Source organism: Panthera pardus, unplaced genomic scaffold, assembly GCF_024362965.1.
Source record: "Panthera pardus isolate Hobbes unplaced genomic scaffold, ASM2436296v1 HiC_scaffold_24, whole genome shotgun sequence".
Taxonomy (NCBI): domain Eukaryota; kingdom Metazoa; phylum Chordata; class Mammalia; order Carnivora; family Felidae; genus Panthera; species Panthera pardus.
In genome coordinates this window covers 39,635,059-39,656,736 of record NW_026526810.1, presented here as the reverse complement: position 1 = coordinate 39,656,736, position 21,678 = coordinate 39,635,059, and the positions used below count along the sequence as shown (strand labels likewise).

At 48.5% G+C, this 21,678-nt stretch overlaps 1 protein-coding gene across 4 annotated transcripts in view; it reads left to right on the top strand.

Moving 5' to 3' along the window:
• CGNL1 (cingulin like 1) overlaps positions 1 to 15,175 on the top strand; it is a 157,480-nt gene extending 142,305 nt beyond the window's left edge. For 3 of the 4 annotated variants that reach the window (XM_053889032.1, XM_053889033.1, XM_053889030.1), the window contains 5 exons: positions 8,196 to 8,279; positions 8,950 to 9,074; positions 10,042 to 10,150; positions 10,459 to 10,622; positions 11,934 to 15,175. In XM_053889032.1, the coding sequence (XP_053745007.1) occupies positions 8,196 to 8,279; positions 8,950 to 9,074; positions 10,042 to 10,150; positions 10,459 to 10,622; positions 11,934 to 12,069 (618 nt within the window). In that variant the 3' untranslated portion in view covers positions 12,070 to 15,175. The remainder of the gene's footprint in view (positions 1 to 8,195; positions 8,280 to 8,949; positions 9,075 to 10,041; positions 10,151 to 10,458; positions 10,623 to 11,933) is intronic. The other variant, XM_053889031.1, reaches the window with a different exon arrangement.
• Positions 15,176 to 21,678: the final 6,503 nt, after the last annotated feature.

Genomic DNA, 21,678 nt, shown 5'->3' with positions numbered 1-21,678 from the left:
AGGGACATCTCCTAAAGAACAGGAAATGGTGCCTGTCTCATATCTCCAAGCTGATTTATAATGTCAGCCCTGGATGCTCAGCAAACTGCTATCAGGCTCTGAAAAGAGAAGACATGGGGAATTTATACTTTTTGGGTCTTGCTCTCTCTAAATTGAAAAGGAAAAGGTTACAGCTCTTACTTAAATCCTGCATTCTTACAAGCTCCCTTTCTGAATTTCGCTTCCCCCCAAACATCTCTCATTTTTCCCCTAGTCTTAGTGGGAAGGCTTTTGTGGAAAAGCTCGGGGGAAAAAAGTTGTCCGGAAGTATCAGTAAATGGCCAGCCCATTTCAGAGAATCTTAGATCTGGCAAGGACTTCCAAGTTCCTCTCCCCAGACTTCTCGTGCAGTGCACAAGAGATCTGAGGCCTAGGGCCACCCACGATCTTGCCAATTCACACAGCCAGTTAGTTGTTAGTTGCCTTAGATCTCCTGACTCCCCAGTGTTCTATCTTCCAGTGCCTGTAACGTATGACGGATACCTACTGTGTGCATAAGTAGCATGTGGTGGTAAGGCTGCAAAATGATCAAAAGTGGTCCCTGTCCTTGAGTGCTGTGTTTAAAGAGATGGACCATGCCCCCAGAAATGGTAACTAACAAGAAAAAGTGCAGATACTCAATGCCAAGTGTGAGATGTAGGCAGGTAATGAGGGAAAGACCATCATAGCAGGGGTGACCATGGGAGTTCTTAGAGGAAGGCCATCATAGCAGGGAAGACCATGGGGCTAGTTTTGAAGAAAGGGTAAGGTTTAGACAAACCAAGGAGTGGGAAGGGAATCCTAGATAGAATGGATGGTGTGAACAAAGATTGGGAAGTAGGATATTTGCAGTGTTTCAAGGAGCAATGAATGGACTGCTATGGCTTGATTAGGTTTCTGGTTTCCATAAGGAAATAATAGGAGATAAATTTGGAGAGGCAGGTTGAGGGTATTGAATGGACCCTATCCTGAAGGCAGTGGGGAGCCATCGAAGGTTGTGGAGCAGACAGAGAAGCTTACATAGTATTCTAGAAGGTTAATGTGATTGGGTTGGGACAGGTGAACGGGAGACCAGGAGGAAGCTCAACTGGGCTTTTTCCAGGGACAGAAAATAGGAAAGGCAGTTTTGAGATCAAACATTCTATCCTTTCCGTGTTTTTTTCCCCCTCCTCTTATGCATACATTTGACACTCAACAAGTGCTGGACACGTTATTTATGAACTCTAATAAGGCCTTTTCCATACATGCTCAGGATGTTATTTTTCAGACTGATGGATTCAGGGAATCCTAATAGAAAAGTTTTTTCAAACTTTTGGATGCTTGTGTTTTGTTTTCCTATGTGGCTAACAGGAAGGAGAGGGATGAATTTAGAGCTGATAAAGTGACAGCTTATTCTTTAAAACAGAGGTTTCTGTTTTTGAAACCAAATATGGGTTCACCATATGCAGGAAGGTTTCTAACTTGTAAATTGAAGGAAAATTCATTTAAATGGTGGATATTTTACTGGGTTTGGTCTGTTTAAATCCAGAGAAATCCTTTTTGCTCTCTTTCCTCCAAAACCATTTACAATAGCTGTCTTTACTGAGGATTCCCTAAGTGCTGGGCGCTGTGCCCTGTGCTGTGCATGCTTTCTGTCGCTGTTTCCAGGCCTTGTGAGTAAGTGGCCACCCAGGGTCATGAAGCTTGTAAGAGGGGAACCTAGGATTTGGCTCCAAAGCCATTGCTTCCCACCTGTTCCCATCATCCCAGCATTAGACTAAGACTGGTAAAGACCTGCCCCCTCCCCCAAATACATTTAGGGGCTCTATTCCCAAGTGAAAGATGAAGCCATGGTGTCTCTTAATACGGATGAGGGTTTATGTTCACCTGATCTTCTCTTGATTGTCCTGTGAGTCCAGAATTTACATAGTGAAAGAGGCCCAGCATTGGTTTTAAATGTGTCAGGCTGATGTTCTAGCTCACTGGGCATTGCTGTGTCATTGCTGGTGGTTGAGTACCAACAGTTAACAGTAGGGCTGGGCCTAAATGGAGAGGCATTTTCTTGTCCACAGAGGCCAAGGTAACCCAGCCTAGTGGAAAGGTGATTGATCTGACATGGGCAGCTGCCAGACAAGAGGAAAAATAACAACTGGAGAGCTTTGGGTGGCTTTATGGTCTTTCTAGGGGCTGAGTGAGGCTTTGCTGTTGCCTTGGCAACTATAGGATAAGTCCCAGTGGATAAGGTTGCAGGCCTGTGCAGTCATTCCCAGGTGGTGGGCACCAGTCTGCTCCTCAGTCTGCACCAGGATGATGCATCCTCTAGGATATGGTACGCCTTTGTAGTCAGTGACAGAAGGATCAAAATGGGTTTTTTTTTTCCTTGTAATTAAAACAATCCTACTCTCGGAACTGCTTGCTGCTGTATGGGCTGCTCCAAACCCAATGTGTATAGTTGGTTAATAATGATTTTCCTCTCTTATGATTGAGGATCTTCCTGGTATTTTTAACACCAGCCAGGAGTGTAGGTCACAAGGCCCTTTACAGCCCAGTGGTAAACATAGGTGATGGGATGAAATATTGTTATTAGCAGTCATAAATATGTTTGGCTTCTTGTTAACCCGGAGCAGCTGCTTTTAATCCTGAGCGCTGGCTCAGGTCATGGGTGCCTCTGACATAAACCCCACTGGAGTCTGATACTGTTATTTCCGATTGGAATGTTCTAGGTTTAGCATTCCTTCAGTCCAGCTGTGATAAACTGTTGCTTTCAGCTCCTGTTCTGTTTCTAATTTGATTGGAAGTTTTTATTTGGTCTATTTAGTATAGTTGAAGGGTAAACAGCATATGAAGCACTAAACTTCTATAAAGAAGTATTTTCCCAGACTCAGATTTACTTCTCTAGTCCAAAGGAGGAAGCTGGCCAAGCCAGAGGCTTTTCTCCTTTTCTTTTCTTTTCTTTTCTTTTCTTTTCTTTTCTTTTCTTTTCTTCTCTCTTTTCTTTTTTCTTTTTTCTTTTCTTTTCTCCCCTTCCCCTTTTCTTTCCTTTCCTTTCCTGCCAGTGTGGGTGAGAGGAAGAAGGATCTGATCTAGAATCTTCTCAAGTCATTGGGCCCATCCTAGAGATCACTGTATTGAGCAGAGCTAAAACCCAGCCTTGGGAGTGGCATCCGTCACTTCACATGGTATTCCTTGTATAATGCTCCACGCAGTGGATTTATTTTGGAATTTTCTGTCAGGTTGTTCTTTCTGAAGAACCGAAGAAAACTTGTCCTGCCTGCTAAAAGCCTTGGATTGCAAAAGACTCGAGAAAAATTGATGGCCCGGTCACATTAACTGTTAGGTTTTATGGTTGCACATTTGTTCCTTCCTGTTCTTTGCTCTGATTTATTTTGCATTTAATAGTGCATTTTATTAAGTGCAAATATTTTGCATTTTAATAGTCATCGTTTGAGGGGATGTGGTGAAGTATAAATAATTACTGTTTTGTTTTTGTTTTTCGGGTTTTTTTGTGTGTTTGTTTGTTTTGGAGTATCACCCTTTGCCCTGGGCTCTCCAGGGAGGTCTTGAACCTGTGGAGGCCTCTGGGATGCTGACCCTCTGAGTGTTCGTTTGCACTGGGAGGCCCGTGTCCTGGTAGGACCCAGATTTTCCAGTAAGGGGCACTGAGGGAACAAGGCTTTGGGCACCGGCTGCGTCTTTAAGTTGCAGGTTTGTCTTGAACTCCCGGTCTGGGTTCAGCACTGCATGGCCCCTTGGTGGTCCTCGAGTCCCTCCCTGGCACTGTCTGCCTCACTCCTCTGTGGAAGTTCCCGCCAGAATGCTCTCTCCTTGTGGGATTTGCCCTTCATTGAGAGACGGGGGTTTTCCCACATGTGCTAAGAGGAAGAAAAGGAGTGAATGATTTTTAGCCAGAAAGCCTGGGTTAGAATCCCAAAACTGCTTCCGAAGTTCCTGAACCTCCCACCTGGAAAATGGGGTGATAACATCTGCCTCACAGAGTGCTAGGAGGATTGAAGGGCCCACACGTGCCCAGGACACTTGGAGTTGCCCCACCGCGCCTGTCACCGGGGGCTTTTTGCTTCTTGGTATGTCCCTGCTCGGTCCTCAGGCCTGGAGCATAGCTGTAGCAGTCACCACCCACCCCCTAAAAGCAGATGCTGTAAACAGCTGCAGTGAGACCTCTGCCTCTGCTCTGCTGGCCTATTACTGTCTTTTGGTACTTTTTGGCCTTACATCTCACAGCAACTGTTAACCTGCAGTTCTTCCTTAATCCACACTTGGGGAAAATAATTTTCCGTTCCTCCCCTCCCTCACTCTCTTCCTCCCTTCCATGCCTCTGAGCTACAGGCACCTGCCTCCCCTAAGTCCTGCATTATGCTCTCTCAGAGACTCAGAGAACGGTCTCTCCTACTCCATGCTTCCCCCGGCACCGGGCCTGCATCCTGTCCCTCCCCGTACACGGTCAGTCTCCCTGCCCGGCTCCCTTCTCGTTACTGTCCAGCATCTAGAATTTTCCTCTCCTCCGTGATTCTCACCCTTGCCTGCTGATAGGTTTGGGGCCCCTCTGTGGCAGTCCTCTTTGGGGAACCTCACGTCCCCAGCCCTCCAGTTGTAGGTGACTCTTGTCACCGCTGGAGTTCAAGGAGAGGTATTGACCCACCTCTTCATGCCCCGCACCTTCCCAGTTTTTGTGGTTGGGCTCCCCCCTCTGCTGAGCCTTCCAGAGTGGACTTCTTGTCCTGCTCAGGTGCTCTTTCCTGGGCTTCCTTATGCCTGACCTTCCTCAATCCTCACCCTTCTTGGCTTTGGGGACAGGGCTGTGCCCTGGCTTCCTCCCGGCCTCCCCTAATGGAGTTGGGGGAGCATGCTCCCCAGGGCACATTTCTGGGTCCTCGTCATACAGTTCACCTTGGGGGTCTCATCAGTCCCATGGCTTCAGCTGGTGTCACCCAGTCTCCGTACTTGTGTCCACAGCCTCTCCTGGGCTCCAGGGACTGATGGGGCTATTAACAGGACCTACCTCCTCCAGAGCGGTGAGGACAAAATGAGACAGCACTGTAAAGATGCTCAAGATTTCCTTTAGTGAGTGCAGTCTCCATGCTTGCTCCTGTCACCTGTTCTGACAGGCCTTATGTGACTGCTCCCTGTCCCCCATCTCTTAACCTGCTTGTCCCCTGTCCCTGTGTGTGCAATTCCTCCAGCAGCCCGTCCTGTTTCCCACCTGCCACTCGACTCACCAGTGGCCCTGATTTGGCAAGCTCTATTCCCTCTCCTGCTCCCCTCAGACCTCTCAGGTAGGTTGCAAGTGAGGGTCTCTTTCCCCGGTCCTGTGAGCTTGGGCTGTGACTTCTGTCATGTGCTGCATATACAGGACTGGTTCCTTTGTCCCCCACACGGCTATACTGAGGGCAGGTCCTGCGTTGGTCTTAAGCGTCCTGGGGCTGATTGTGTAGTGTATCCTGACCTATCCTATCATCCTAAGACCCGCTGTTCCCCAGCAGGCAAGTTGGTGTGTTCACAGACACACGCTCACTGGCACCTGACAGGGCAAGCCTTTTCCGGGGACACTCCTCAGAGTCCAGAGAGATGGGGTGACTCCTCTGTGGCAGGGATGGGGGCAGGGGCCTCTGGCTTCCTCAGGAGAGCCACAGAGGGTGGCAGAGCCACCAAAATGTGCTTTCACTGTACATTGCTTTTGGCCACCTTGAAGAGCCTTCACAGGCTGTTTTGTTCGAGTGCCTTGTTGTAGAGACGAGTCTGCCTCCCAAAGGTGAGGCGACTCAGGTCACACACAAGTGAACTTGGAGCCAGAAGAAGAGCCAGGCGGCCACTGCTCGTCTGTGTAATTACTTCCCATCACAGTGACAGTTTAACCGCATTCTCAGTGGAGTCCTGGCCTCTGCCCAGGGGCGTGAACGCGACGCTTCCGCCCGGGAGGCACGTTGCAGTCCCGTGGCCCGGCCGTGCTGACACCCTCCGTGCATGGTGTGGTGTGTGCAAAGGCCCCGCTCCGAGTGGGCTGTGAGCCCGCATTCATTAGCTGTGCACTTTGTGCTCTTGTGGCAGTTACAGGAATATTCCAGCACCTTTATAGCATGTGATTCTCAAGGGCTCTGGGGCCATGCAGGGAGGGAGCCAGGTCACGAGGCAGAATTCTCCACGCTCTGCCTGCTGACCCTTTGCATTGCTGGCATTTTCCCCTACTGTATGCAAGGATGCCCTAAGGAGACTGCCTTCTCCCCTTGGGTTTTACAAGACAGCTGCATGCGAACCCTAGATCCATTTGAAGCCTTTTCTGCAGGTTGGTCCAGAGAGCCAGGGCAGGTGGAGTCGTGGGCTGTGAGTAGGTTTGATCTGGGTTCTAGTCCTGTTGTCTCCAGTCACATGTATAACTGCCCTGGGCATCAGTGTCCCCTGTTGTAAAATTCTGAACCCTGCCAGTCAGAAATGCAAAAATGTGAATGTTTTTTGTTTTGACTGCACAGATACCCCCTCATCTGTGGGCAGAGTCCCAGCCTCCTCCATGTCCAGGCCCTGCCTATCGCCTGCCTTATTCCTCGGCACTCCCTGTCACCCACTCCAAGCCAGACATACCATACGCACAGTGCAGGGACCGTGGGAGAAGGGAGGAGATGCAAGTGTGGCCCAGCAGGGTCGTGTCTCCTGTTATTCCTGGGACCCCCGGGTCTTGCTTTCCAGGCAGATGGGGGGGGAGGGGTGAGCTTTTCTTTTCCTCAGGTGCTTGTGCAGGTGATGAAAATCCCAGTGGAGGCCAGGCTGGTGAGATTGTTAGAGATGCTCCCCAGGTATCCAGGCACTCCCGTGCGTACACCTCTTACCCAGGCTGAACCCCCACCTTATAGGGGAGGGGGTGGGTTTTATTTCCCCTGTCAGTTCTCCTGGCCTCTTCAGGCTGCCCTCTGCTGGACAGTCCTGGGAACAGGGTCTGGGGCCTCTGCCTCTGGTGCTTGTTTCACTGCTGCCTAAAGCCCGCTGGGAATGGGAAACAGAGGCAGGCGATAGGACTTCTTTCTGGGTGCTGCTCAGCTAGCCTCATTTTCTCTTAATACAGAAGAAATCCTCGGTAGCATTTAGGCTTTGCCAGGTCACCGGGAGCTGCCCAGTATTCTTGCTGACTTTTGTTGGTGGCACATGAAGGGAGAAATCTAGCAGCATTCTGAGGTATGCTAACTGTAGTAGAAGCCTTTTCTGAACTTTGAACTTGTAATGCAGCAGTCAGGAACTCAGATGAATACTACAGCCCCCCGTTACTAGTTTTGTAGATCTTGGTCAGGTTGGATCACTGACTCATCCCGGTTTGCTTGGACTCAGTTTTAGCATCGTAAGTCCTGTGTCCTGAGAACATCCTCGGTCCTGGGCGAGCTAGCTGGAGTGGTTGGTCTCCAGACAAATTCATGAGCTTCTCTAAGCCCCGGTGCCCCGAGCAGAGATAGTACTGCCTACTTCCTGGGGGTGTTGTGGGGACGTAACAGGCTAGTGCTTGTGGAGTGCTAAGCAGGTGTACCAGTTTTCTAGCGCTGCTGTAACAAAATGCCCCCAATGGGGTGGCCTAGAACAACACAGATGTGTTATTTCACAGTCCTGGAGCCCAAAAGTCTGAAATCAAAGTGTCAGCAGAACCATACTCCCCTTGGGCCTGTGGAGACGCTCCATTGCTTCTTCCTAGCTTCTGGCAGTTTTCTGGCCCTTAGGCATTCCTTGATGATAGATGTCTCCCTCCAATCCTCTCTCTCCATGTGTCTCTCTTCACATGGCCATCTTTTCCGGCTGCATATCTGTCCCTTTGTCCAGAGTTCCCCTTTTTATAAGGCCACTAGTCATGTGGACTAGGGCCCACCCTAATGACCTCATTTGAGCTTGGTTACCTCTGTAGAAACCCTATTTCCAAATAAGGTCATATCTTAGATACAAGGAGTCTGTATCTTTTGGGGGGGGCAGGGGGGACATAATTCAGTCCATAGCAGCAGGGTTTGCTATGACCATTACTGCCTTTTGTGTCATTATCTTTGCAATCATCACGAAACCAAGAGTATCTGCGAAACAGCTCCTGCCCCCAAGAGGAGACGGCCTGATGAAGAGGAGCTGGCTTGGCAGTTAGGATTTGGTACCCGGGAACCATTTGAGCCTGAAGGATCTAGAGACAGCCTGTCTCACTGCTGGCTTTGTTCTGCTTGGTGCAGATGGAGCAGATGAGGGGCGAGCTACTCCAGGAGAGAGCTGTCAAGCAGGATTTAGAGTGTGACAAGATTTCCCTGGAGAGACAGGTGAGGCTGGCTTTGGACTAGACCACCCCCCCCACCCCCAACAGGGTCGTCTTTGCATGGCATCCAAAGAACTCTGGGACATAACCCACCCGAGAGGTGGAGGTGTTCCCAAAGTCTTTTCCAGAGAGGTTTTCCCAGTGATATTAAATCTGCTTGGAGGTTGAGCAGCTTGGGGAGGAGAAATTGCAGGTGGTGTCTTCTGGATCCTAAGAGGGCTAAATTTTAACGCAAAAGAAATGAAAAAGCTGTGAGTTGCTCAAAGCTTATTTGAATCATTTCTCTTACATGCCGTTGACGTAAATTCTTCACTGAATACTATGTATGTTATTGGCGGAGGAGCCTATTTTTCCTGCCTCCTCCACCCCCGATAGGTTTGACAGAAGAACAAGGCCATGCCTCTTGCCTGACATCTAGGAGTCCTAGGACAGCCAAAGATTTCACTTGGGCTCCTAAGGCACGTGGTAGAACCTCTTCTCTTGGCCTGCCAGGAGCTGAGTGCTCTTGTTTCCTTGGAGACGTTGCTGGCTTCCCTAGGTCCCCTGGGGCCATGCACCCTGTCACGGAAGGCAGCCTTATCACAGATGCCCACCAAATGCTGGCTCCACCCTATAAACCTGCACAGAGAGTGCGGCAGACACACACCCCTCACAGCACCCCCGTCTGATTCTAGAACAAGGACTTAAAGAGCCGGATTATCCACCTGGAAGGTTCCTACAGGTCCAGCAAAGAGGGGCTGGTGGTGCAGATGGAGGCCAGGATCGCTGAGCTGGAGGACCGTCTGGAGAGCGAGGAGAGGTGAGCCCCACCAGGACCAGCTGCGGTGCAGAGGCCTGGCACGTAGTGGTGGTCACACTGCAGAGTGCTTTCCCATTTGTGTCTCTTGTCCTCATGGGCCTTCACGTGAGGAGGGTAGAGCAGGTACAATGGATGAGAAAACCGAGACCCGTCCCAGTGAGTGCTTGAGGAAGGTAACCAGGCTGAATATACATCAGCAGGACGACAGCACAGGCAGCCTACTCCTGAGTCCCCGGCTTCCCCACCATGCGGCTGCCCCTCTCCCCACCCCTTACCAGACCACGCTGCCTCATAAGCTACTGAGGTTGAGCTGGTTTAGAGGCAGGAGGTTGACTCTGCCCCGGGGGCCAGAGGTATTGGAGCAGAGGGCAAGTGCCATCTCAGAGATTGGCGGGACCCCCACAGTGGGTGGGAGGCATTGGGATCAGAGGGCCACACTCATTTCCAGCAGATTCTCTGCAGCTAGCTCTAAGGTCACAGCCTGGGGGTCAGCACCAGGGTTGAGCTTTACTGGCCTCCGTTCTCACTCTTGGCCCCTCACCTTCCTGGAAGGGGTGAGGTGCGTGTGCATACGGCACTGTGCACTATCGGTTTTTCAGTAGGACTTTGGGGCCGGGCTGGGGCAGCCTGAGACCCGTGATGCTCACACCCTGGCAGTCAGGGACCCTCTGCTGTAAAAGTAGAGTCTGGGACTGGAAGAACTCAGGGCAGCTCCAGTCCCAGCTCTGCCTGTTGCTGACTCTGTGGTTTTAGGCGGGTCACTCCCCTTCATAGGGCACCCTTTCCCTCACCTGTCCAGGAACAGCCCCTTCGTCCCATACTGTCGTGTTCTCCCACCCTAACCATCACGTTGACCAGGCTGCCTGGCTGGAGCTTCCCCTCCTCCGCAGACTGCCCTGGGCCTCCTGAGGGGCTGAGATGAGAGGGTTTCATTCTCCGCCCCCCCCCCCCCCCCCCACCTTTCCAGGGAGCGGGCCAGCCTCCAGCTCAGCAACCGACGGCTGGAGCGGAAGGTGAAGGAGCTGGTGATGCAGGTGGACGATGAGCACCTGTCCCTGACTGATCAGAAGGACCAGGTGAGGGACCCTCATTCCCAGATGGGATTTTACACCCCAGGTAGGAGGGTGATGGAGTTGTGGAGGCTGAGTCCCTTCTTCCCCTCGCCGCAGGTGCATCGTAGAGCATTGTGGCCTTTGTAGCCTACTTCAGTAGGGGGTTCAGTAAGCCCTAGCCCCTGAGCTGAGACTGGTTGCTCCCTTTGCCATCTCTCGGTCTCTTGGGGAGATGGTGGCTGGATTGCTGGCCTGTCTGTGCTGGACTCTTCTCTTTCCCGGCTGGACTGGGCGACCAGCTAGCACCCAACCTGCCCTCTCTCCCAATGCAGCTGAGTTTGCGCTTGAAAGCAATGAAGCGACAGGTGGAGGAGGCTGAGGAGGAAATTGACAGACTAGAAAGTTCCAAAAAGAAGCTGCAGAGGGAGCTGGAGGAACAGATGGATGTCAACGAGCAGCTGCAGGGACAGCTCAATTCCATGAAGAAGGACCTAAGGTGGGTGAGCGTGGTGGCCCCGTGGGGACCGTGATTCCTCTGACATTTGAGGAGAACTTGGCGCTTTCAGGGCGTTCTCACTCCTGGTGTCTGAAGCCAGTTCCTTGTTGTCGCCTTGAGGGGTCATCCCATCCTAGAGAGTGGCTGCATCCACTTGGGTCACCCCATCTGTTCATTCGGGTCTCATATGTGTCATCCCCAAACCAGTCTCCTGATGTCAGCTGGGCACTTCATCCCTCTTAGCCATAAGGGGTAACCAAGGCTCAAAGCAGGAGGCCCAGCTCATACCACCATGGAGAAGGCAGCTCTTAGGCCAGCACTTAGGACTCCTGCTTGTAGGGAGAAATAAGATAAGGTTTGGGCTCATATCCTCATGAAGACTAGACTATCTCAGGAGAGAGCTATTTCTAAAGCTCCCCTGCTGTGATAAGGGGACTGGGGGTGGGGGTCACTTTACCTGCCCCAAGGTCACTGGGGTGCAGGGTGAGATTAGATTCATGTTCATCCATATAGCTAAGCCTTTCTCAGAGGCTGACTATGCTGGCGGCATAGGTGGTTTTCTTGTAAATGGACAGAAGACCCCAGCCCGTTAAGAATCCTGTAAACAGGGCCTTTCTATCAAGAACCTGGCCCCAGGGCTGACATTAGGGTGCACCATTTAAGGGGGCACCAAAAATCTCAGTAATCAAGATAGATAATTAATGCAATATTATAAAAAATAAATGCCAACAGCCCATGGTAAACAAGATACCAAAATTTAAGATGGGATCAACAACGGGGGCATCTGAGCTGCTCAGTCGGTTAAGCTTCCAACTTCGACTCATGTCATGATCTCATGGTCCGTGGGTTCGAGCCCCGTGTCGGGTTCTGTGCTGACAGCTCAGAGCCTGGAGCCTGGTTCGGATTCTGTGTCTCCCTCTCTCTCTATCCCTCCCCCACTTGTGCTCTGTCTCTCTCTCTCTAAATAAATAAATAAATAAACAAACAAACAAATGTTAAAAAAAAATTTTAAAAAAAGGGGGAGCGTGGATCAACAACAGCACCCTGACGAGACATATCGTAGTTTGAGGCAAAAGGAAAAATCAGTACTACCCAACTTGTCCCAGCCCTGCCCAGCCCTTCCTATCAACACCAGCCTGCCACGGGCAGTTTGCTCCCTGCTGCTGAAGGAACTGTCAGGTGCACACCAGCCTGTGGGCTTCTCTGCCAGCCAGTGGGGTGGATAGACAGGAACCCAAGACCCTTCCTTCATCCCCTGAACAGAGATGAATCGCAGCCCAGGGCCTGGAAACATGCCCCCTCTTCTTTCAGCAGACTTAAGAAGCTGCCGAGCAAGGTGCTGGACGACACGGACGATGATGACCTCAGCACGGACGGGGGGAGCCTCCATGAGGCGCCGCTGAGCTACACTTTCCCCAAGGACAGCACTGCCATCAGCCAGATCTGAGTCCCCTTCCAGGGCTGTGGAGGTGGCCCGTCATGCCTCGCGGAGACCCTCAGCCAGCCTCCTGCAGTGGGGACCTGCAGCTAGCTGCACACATGCAGCTGGGAGCGGGAGCGGCAGCGCCCACGCGGAACAGAGACCCGGCGTCCCCTGGTCACAGGACAGGCTGATTCCTCCACGTCGCGGTCCTCCCAGAGTCTCTAAGGGGTAGCACGCCTCTCCCAGCTCAGGCAGGTGGCTACTGCAGGTTAAATGTTGACTCCCGAGGCAGAGGAGCCACCACTCATTGCAGGGTTTGGAGAATATGATTTGGCAGGCGGAAGCCCGGGTTCTGCACCGCCATCTGCTGGCACCGTTTGCAGTGCTGCTCCTGCCCCTCCTTCCTCCCCCACCAAAGAAAAGGGTCCAAAGTGCTAGTTATTATCTAACAGCAATTGTGCAGGGGAGAGAGAGGATGTATAAACTGTACATATTTTAGTCCAGATTCTCATGGACTGCTTCTGTTGCCCTGTGGAATATTACAGAGGCTATGTAGGGTGGCTTGTTTGTAAACTCCACACTTCTAGCTTACTATTTTTTAAAACATGGAGCTATTAGATTTTTATTAAGACCTAGATGAGAGAGAGGGTAGAATACAGACTACTTTGGACATGAGAGTTGGAAAAAAGGAATTGTCGTGGTGTTAAGGGACAATTAATTCTGAGAAGAGAAATTCAAGTGGTCCTAGTAAATAACTAATGGAGGGAGAGAAAGTCTGAGCATCACTTGTATCTGTGGCCCTGCTCACTTATTTTATCTAGAATTTTGTTGTCATTTCTGAACCCTGCTGAGACCAATTCCTGGTCACCAACTGCAATGTCTTTACCACAGTTGGGGTAGGGAGACTTTTAAGTAAGGCTTTTGGCAAGTGATGTAGTTTCTAGAGGGATGGGGTCTTACTGTCATTTCTTATTGGTTCTTTCCTCCCTCTGCCCACGTCAGGCCTCCAAGTAGCCTCCTCTGCCTAGGGTTGCTTAATGGGGAGTAGGATGGTGTGGGGACAAGGCTCCTGGACAACCATGTGAGGAAGAAAAGGTGGTGTCCAGTAAGGTCACAGGGAAGGGGAGGAGAGGAGATAAGCAGGCATGTGTGGGTATGCAGAGAAAGGAAGAGAAGGAAGTTCTTGAAAGCTGGGGGGATGTGTAGACAAGGGGCAGATTGAGTAGGATTTCGAGTTTATGTCAGAAAAGCAAGGGAAAACATGAAAGCCAGACAGGAGGTGTTTCTGTACAAACTGGAAGGCTCCTCCCAGCTTCCTGGGACAGAGGGACATTGGCCAGCACCAGGCATACTGTAATTGGGATTCACTGAGGTCTGTGGCGAGACCATGTTGCTGGGACAGCATTATAGGGAACGTGGAATCAGGAACATGCAGTATCCCAGTACTTCTTCCTGGCTTTTCTAGTGTCACCTCCCACTTTGATTGTTCCCAGGTATGGCCAGAGGCCAAATCCAGTCACAGTTGGGCCCCTATAGGTGAGGGCCAGAGTGTAGAACCAACAGCTCAGGAGGGCCACGCCAGGGAGAGAACACTGTAAGATGTGTGTGTATGCGCACACACACGCACACACACACACACACACACACACATACACACACATACACACACACACACACACAATGGGGCAGAGAGAACAGTGTTCAGTTGCTTTGACAGTGTCCCCAGGCATTCTAATAGATGGGAAGCCTGTGGACCAGAGAACTCTATGACAGTTACCAAGAGGAGCAGGGTGTTTCAATGTGCTACCTACCTGAGGTCACAGAGCCCACTGAGCGGGATTCAGAGTAATCAGTTGGGTTTAAGGGCAGGTGTCACCATCCCCTACCCCAGGATCCCCCCCAACCCCCAGTTGAGTCAAACCCTTTTCCACCTCTGCTGGCTTGGAGTGGTTCTTGCCTCTAATTACTTATTTGAGGTGTGGAGAGATTCTTCCCTTTAGCTATTCATTCATTTAGCAAATATTTATTGGGCATCCATCATGTGTCAGGCACAGTCCTTGGCCCTGGGAATACAGCAGCGAATAAAGCAGACCAAAATCCCCTCCTGGAGTGCAGTTAGGGGAAAGAGGGTGATGACAGCAGTCATACAAATGAACACAGAGGCTGAGCCCCTCCCTACCTAGCCCTGGAGCTCCTCTGTGCTCTTGGGGACACAACAAGCCTGGTTCACTGGAATTCCCTTCGACCCTCAGTATATTCTTGGTTTCCCTGCTTCTTCCACCATCCTTAGAATTTGCCAAGAAGTCTGCCTAAAAATGCCTCAGCTCACTCATAACTGCAGGTGGAAGATGAGAAAGGCCGGAGATGCAAGAACTTTGGGGGTGAGTGTCCATCTTGCTTTGTGAGAAAGTCACTGTCTCTCTTTCTTGCCAGTTCCTTGTGGTAGCCATGAGTCTGGCTGCAAGAAGCAAAGGTGCCCATGAAAAGAGAACAGAGATCACCATTCAAAAGGGTTGAATCCTTACTGGAAAAGATGGGCCGCTGTAGATGTTAACAAACACATCACCCTACATAAGAATGGCTCTAGCAGTGAAGCATGTGGTGTAGCGGGCTGGGAACAACATTGGACTGGGACTTGAGAAGCGTTTTCAAGTCCTCGCTCTTCTTGCCCTGGTGACCTTGACAGGGGTGACCTTGATGGAGCCTGTGCTCCAGAGGTTGCCTGGAATAAATGAGGACCATGGTGCAAGGTCCTTTCCAGCTCTGACATGCTATCATTTGATTTTATTATATACTCATTTTTTTCTGTTTGTTGCTTTAAGAACTAACCCTATTCAAGAATATTTTCTTTAGCTAGCTTAAAAAGAAAAAAATATTTTATTTAATAAACAAATACGTGGCCAAATGCAATGCCGAGGAGACAATCATCGTATATCTTTATAATTTTTTTCCTGCTTCAGAGTGTCATTTGACAAAGGCAAGAGGCTTATTCTGTTGGGCTACAGCTTTTGGGTATGTCTGATTGCTTTGGTTTGTCATGGGGAAGAGACGTTCAGGCACATCTACCTCCATGTGCGTGAACTGGATAAAGCAAGGTTGCCTTTCAATAAATGGTGTCACCCAGCAGGAATCTTGACTCTCCCATTATTTTGACTCCCTTGTTTGCTCCAGAGCTTGGCTCTTTGTCCACCAAGAAACAGCAAGGTGAATGGCTGGAAACTGCTCGAGGAGGTAGAACTTGTCATGCCTGGGACCCGTTTCTGAAATAGAAGGGTGGGTGTGGGTCAGTGATAAACACTGAGAGAATTAATATGCCTGCTGCTGGTGATGTGCTGAGAAATCCAAACTGCCCACTTGCAGAACAAGGCAAAATGGGAAGTGTGTTAGTAACTGAGAATAAACAGATACTCCCTGTTTATTCCTTGTACCTAAACTAAAATGGGTTCTCCAACAATCAGCATTTACACATGATCTCTCTTGATCGACAACAGGCTGACTGCAGGTACCAGGGTCCCCATTTTACAGGAAAGAATTACTTCTCCATGGAAGGGACCTATGTTGCTCATTCTTTGTCCTCACATACATCCTCTGCCCTGTTGCCTGAAGACTGCCTCCTCCATGACCTATGGCCACCCTGTTCGGGGTCAGCCCATAGGAGCAGGTGGGGGTTGGGTATTTCCCTCTTGTCACTCCATGCTTCATGTAACATTTTGGGCTGTGGCTCCTGTGGAGACTCGTGACTCCAGCACCCACAGGACTTGGGTGACCATACCTCCCCTTTGTGCCTCTGGTCCTAAAGCTGGTCCTGGTTTCCTATTGCTATTCCTCTGGGTCCCTTGGCAGCCCTGGTGGGTTCCTGCAACATTGCCTACCCCCCTCCCCCACCTCAGTGCAGCTCTCCAGTGCAGCTCTTTACTGAATTCTTTGGTTCACTGCAGGTGGGTGCTGTCGCCTGTACAGAGCTGTGCCCACTGCCCTGTCGATTCCCCCAACAGTGTAAATAATCCTGCCCATCCAGCTATTCTGCAGCCCCTGACTCCTCTTATTCTGACTGAATGGAGCATCTCAGATATTAAATGAGATTCTCTAATTTTAATTAGTCCTCAAAGGCTTTGCATAAATTCTGTTTGCCTTTTTTTTTTTTTTTTTAAAGTAGGCTTCATGCTGAGCACAGAGCCCAACGCACGGCTTGAACTCATGCCCCCGTGAGAACAAGACCTGAGCTGAGATCAAGAGTCAGATGCTTAACCCACTGAGCCACCCAGGTGCCCCTGTGTTTTTCTTTAAGGTCAGGTTTGTTGAGGTATCTGTTTATCATTTGTAGTAAAAGGTGCTCTTGTTAGTGTTACCTGCTTTTGAAACTGGATTTAGGCTCTTTCCTTGGACCCCCTGCCAGGGTCTCTTGGTGGGGACAGGAGACCCAAGGTGAGCCCAGAGCCAAAGGGAAAAGTCCTTCCAGGCCTGAGGCACCCTCCTCCACATTCTTGGCATTTCTTCTTTGAACTTGATAGCAGCAGTGATCCCGAATCTTTATTAGTAGACAGTCATTAGCCAGAAAGGTTTTTTTAAAATTTTTTAAATTTTTGTTTATTTTCAAGAGAGCACGAGTGGGGGAAGGGCAGAGAGAGAGAGGGAGACACAGGACCTGAAGCAGGCTGTCAGCACAGAACCCAGTGTGGGGCTTGAACTCACAAACTGTGAGATCATGACCTGAGCCGAAGTCGGATGCTTAACGGACTGAGCCACCCAGGCACCCCAAGCCAAGAAGTTTTCTATTCGAAATTTTCACATGATGGGGGAAGTGACTTGACAGCAAGTTCCTGTTAGGGGCTAGATAGCCCCGAGGCAGAAGTCCCAGGCTTTGCAGAGGGATCAGCAATGCCTTGACCCTATTCTCACACCTGTCGAATACCCGGCCCTGAAAATCATCGTGGGCATTCATGCGTGTCTTCCTCCACAGGGCGAGTTTGAGTGTGTACCCCATGCCAGGCTTGTCAGGGCTGGAAAAAATGTGCCAGTGCACTTCCCAAAGGCATTCAACAACAATATCTACCCTGCGGGGGGAAGTTTGCAAGTTTCCTACTGTGCAGAATCCGGCTTGCCTTTACAACAGATTGTCAACAACTCCTTGGGGATGGGGAGCATGATTCCAGAGGTTTCCTGGGTAAGCAAGATTAAACAATTTTAAGAGCAAGGCAGAAACCTCGCAAGGTAAGGAATCTGAGGCTCAGAGAAGCCTCAGATGTTTGGCTATAGCTCACATGTGGAGCCAGTAGCCAGCCTGTAAGCAGAAGCTGCCACCCTGGGCCAGGTGCTGCAGCAAATACAAGGTTTAAGCCACAGTCAGGCACCTTCAGGAGCTTACAGAATAATAATAAAATGGTGATGATTAAGCTAAATGAAAATTATAATTATTCAGTCCTTCATACGTTTATGACATACCAAATTTGTGTATTTTTCCCATGTCTAGTTGCTGGCCTTCCCAAGGGCATGTGGGTGGAGGTGGAGTGCCACGAGTGGAGTCTGGGTCTCGTTCTGGGGCTCCCACTCTACCCCCAGGAATCTCTGCTGCCCCTCACCCACACTCACCACCCCAGGGGACAGAGGTCTTTCATGTGATCCTGTGTTAGGGACCCCTCAGGCCCCTGGATCTTTCCTTTTTCGGAGATTCCCTCAGTTGTTGGTTTCTGGGCAGCTCAACCATTGGTGGCCTGCCCCCACTCTCAGCACGGCAGTCCTTTGGAGCCACAGACCTCATGGATGAGGTGAGTCACAGATTTTTAGCTGCTCATCTGACTTCCTGTCTCTGGTGCCACTTGCTGTTGGGCTGCCGATCTCTTATTTTACCCTCAGTGGCCTCTTGGTGCTTTGCTAACCTGACCTCTCCGGGCCCAGTCTGGGGTGGGATGGCTGCTCTAGGTGGTCACTGGGCCTCCCCACATTCTCACTGCATGAAAGGTGGTCTTTCAGGAATGTCAGCAAGTCCTGGAATTTGGTTGGTTCTCAGCGAACACTGATCTTCCCAGCCCCCAGATTGCTCTCTGGGGAGATCCTTCTAGAGCACTATTTAACAATAACCTCCATTGTGTAGTATCCTTTCCTATTAGTCTTACATTCAAAACTGCACTTGCAGCCTGAAATCAGCAGATTGTTCTCAACAGAACACTATCCACTGAGGTCACTAATAAAACCCCTCACCTCAGAGTAGCTCATTGAAGAACATCAGGTGGGTGGGCTGGAATCTGAAAACCCTGGGCTGCATAGCAGTGGGCTGCCTTCCTGGAGGTGATGGCATAGTCTCTGCTAGGCTGGGAGGGGTGGTCCCAGGGGGAAAGCGCTCTGGATCCTGGATCCCTGCAAGTGAGCAGAGGCCAAAGCATGTCTAGGGAAGGGGGAAGTCTGAGCAGAGCCAACTTCAGGACTTGGAGCCGTGTGCAGAAGCTAATCACTAAGGAAAGAGGTCCCTCCGCCCCAGCTGTCTCCAGGACTGGGAGGGCTCTGGCTGTGGAAGCCAGACGCCTGGTCACCTTAATCGGGTGTATGAGCTGGGCATGGGGGTTGTGTGTGCTGGTCAAGGAAGCCGATAGACCTGCCTCCCCAGCCACACAACAGACAGAGGGTGCCCCTTCAGGATGCCACACAGGGAGTCTACAAATCTAGTCAGTTTTGCCCTGTGGGTGATTCTTTCTTGGTTTTTTATTTTGTTTAAACTCCATTATAGTTAAGAGAGCCTGGCTGGCTCAGTCGGAAGAGCAGGTGACTCTTGATCTCAGGGTCATGAATTTGAGCCCCACTTTAGGTATAGAGATTACTTAAATAAATCCATGAACTTAAAAAGATAATAATTCTCATGGAGAAAAATAATAGCATAGATTCCAGTATAGTTAACTACAGTGTTATGTTAGTATCAGTGTATAGATTCAGCGATTCTATACGTGGCTCACTGCTCATCGTAAGTGTACTCTTACTTCCCATCACTTATTTCACCCATTATTCCATCCCCCTCCCCTCTGGTAACCATCACTTTGTTCTCTACAGTTAAGAGCCTGGTTTTTTTGTCTCTTTTTCTCTTTGTTCATTTCTTTTGTTTCTTAAATTCTACATGTTAGTTAAATCATAGTATTTGTCTTACTTTGACTTATTTTGTTTAGTATTACGATCTCTAGATTCATTCTTGTTCTTGCAAATGGCAAGAATTCATTCCTTTTTATGGCTAATATTCTATATATGTATATCTCACATCTTTATCCATTCATCTACTGATAGACACTTGAGCTGCTTCCATAATCTGGCTATTGTAAACAATGCTGCAATAAATGTAGGGGTGCATGTATCTTTTTAAATTGGCGTTATCGTATCTTTCGAGTAAATCTCCAGTAGTGGAATTCCTGGATCATAGGGTAGTTCTGTTTTTAATTTTTCGACGAACCTCCATACTGTCTTCTGCAATGCCTGCGCCAATTTGCGTTCCCACCAATAGTTCATGAGGGTTCCTTTTTCTTCACATCCTTGTCAACACTTGTTGTTTCTTGTGTTTCTTGTTTTAGCCATTCTCACAGGTGTGAGATGAGCTCTCATTGTGGTTTTGATTTGCATTTCCCTGATGATGAGTGATGTTGAGCATCTTTTCATGGATCTGTTGGCCATCTGTATGTCTTCTCTGGAGAAATGTCTGTTCATGTCTTGTGCCCATTTTTAAGTTAGATTATCTGGGGGTATTTTGGTATTGAATTGTGTAAGTTCTTTATATATTTTGAATACTAACCCTTTATTGGATATGTCATTTACACATATCTTCTCCCATTCAGTAGATTGTCTTCTAATTTTGTTGATTGTTTCCTTAGCTGTGCAGGAGCTTTTTATTTTGATCTAGTCTCAATAGTTTATTTTTTCTTTTGTTTCTCTTGTCTTAGGAAACATGTCTAGAAAAATGTTGCTATGGCCAATGTCAGAGAAGTTATTGCCTGTTCTCTCTTCTAGGATTTGTATGGCTTCAGACCTCATATTTAGGCCTTAATCCATTTTAAGTTTATTTCGTGTATGGTGAAAGAAAGGGGTCCAGTTTCATTCTTTTGCATGTTGCTGTCCAGTTTTCCCAACACCATGTGTTGAAGAGACTTTCCCATTGCATATTGTTGCCTCCTTTGTCAAAGTTTAATTGACCATATATAACCATGGATTTATTTCTGGGCTCTTTATTCTTTTCTATTGATTTATGTGTCTTTTTTTTTTTTTTTTTTTTTTTTTTTTTTTTGGTGCCAGAACCATGCTGTTTTGATTACTAAAGCTTTGGACTATAACTTGAAATCTGTAATTGTTATACTGCAAGTTTTGTTTTTCAAGATTGCTTTGGCTATTCTGGCTCTTTTGTGTTTCCATGCAAATTTTAGGACTGTTTGTTCTAGTTCTGTGAAAAATGCTCTTGATATTTTGATAGGAATTGAGTTAAATCAGTAGATTGCTTTGGGGAGTATGGACATTTTAATATTTGTTTCTTTCAATCCTTGAGTATAGAATATCTTTACATTCATTTCTCTTCAATTTTTTTCATCTGTGTTTTATAGTTTCTAGAGTACAAGTCTTTCACCTTGGTTAAGTTTATTTCTAGATATTGTTTTTGTTTCAATTTTAATGGGACTGTTTTCTTAATTTCTTTTTCTGCTACTTCATTATTAGCGCATAGAAATGCAACAGATTTCTGTATGTTGATTTTGTATTCTGCAACCTTACTGAATTAATTTATCAGTTCTAGTAGGTTTTTGCTGGAGTCTTCTGGGTTTTCTGTATACAGTATCATGTCATCTGCAAGTAGTGAAAGTTTTATTTCTTTCTTACCAACTTGGGTGCCTGTCATTTCTTTTTCTTGTCTGATTGTTGTGGCTAGGACTTCCAGTACTATGTTGAGTAAAAGTGATGAGTGTACATCCTTGTCTTATTCCTGACCACAGAGGAAAAGCACTTAGTTTTTCCCCATTTAGGTTGATATTGGCTGTGGGTTTTTCATAGATGGCCTTTATTATGTCGAAGTATGTTCCCTCTAAACATACTTTATTAAGGGTTTTTTTTTTTTTTATCATGAATGGATGTTATACTTTGTCACATGCTTTTCTGCATCTATGGAAATGATCATATGTTTTTTATCATTTCTTTTGTTGATATGATGTATCATATTGATTTGAGAGTATTGGACCAGTCTTGCATCCCCAGAATAAACCCCACTTGACTGTGGTGAATGATACTTTTTAATGTATAGGAAAGATTCTTTGTTAACATCTAAAATCCCTTGACAGAGTGGAATCTGCAGTTGGGCAAACACCCATGGGCCAGGAATCTTTGCACCTTATCTTATTTAATGTGTGCCCTGTGAAGTGGGTAGTGTTACCCCTTTCACATGTTAGGGAACATGTACAGAAAGAGATAACTTGTCCAAAGTCACCAGCTAGTAAATGGAGCTGGGCTGAAGTCTCTGGTCTGCTGCTCTTACCAACCTAGAGCTTCCCTGTAACTTGACCATTCTCCCTTGCTACCTCTCCAAAATAGTCACCCTTGACCCCTAGCTGAGGCCATTAGCCACAAAGTCTGGATGGTTTGTCTGAGGTCACAGTGCCCCAACCTCTGGACTGTAAGTCTGCA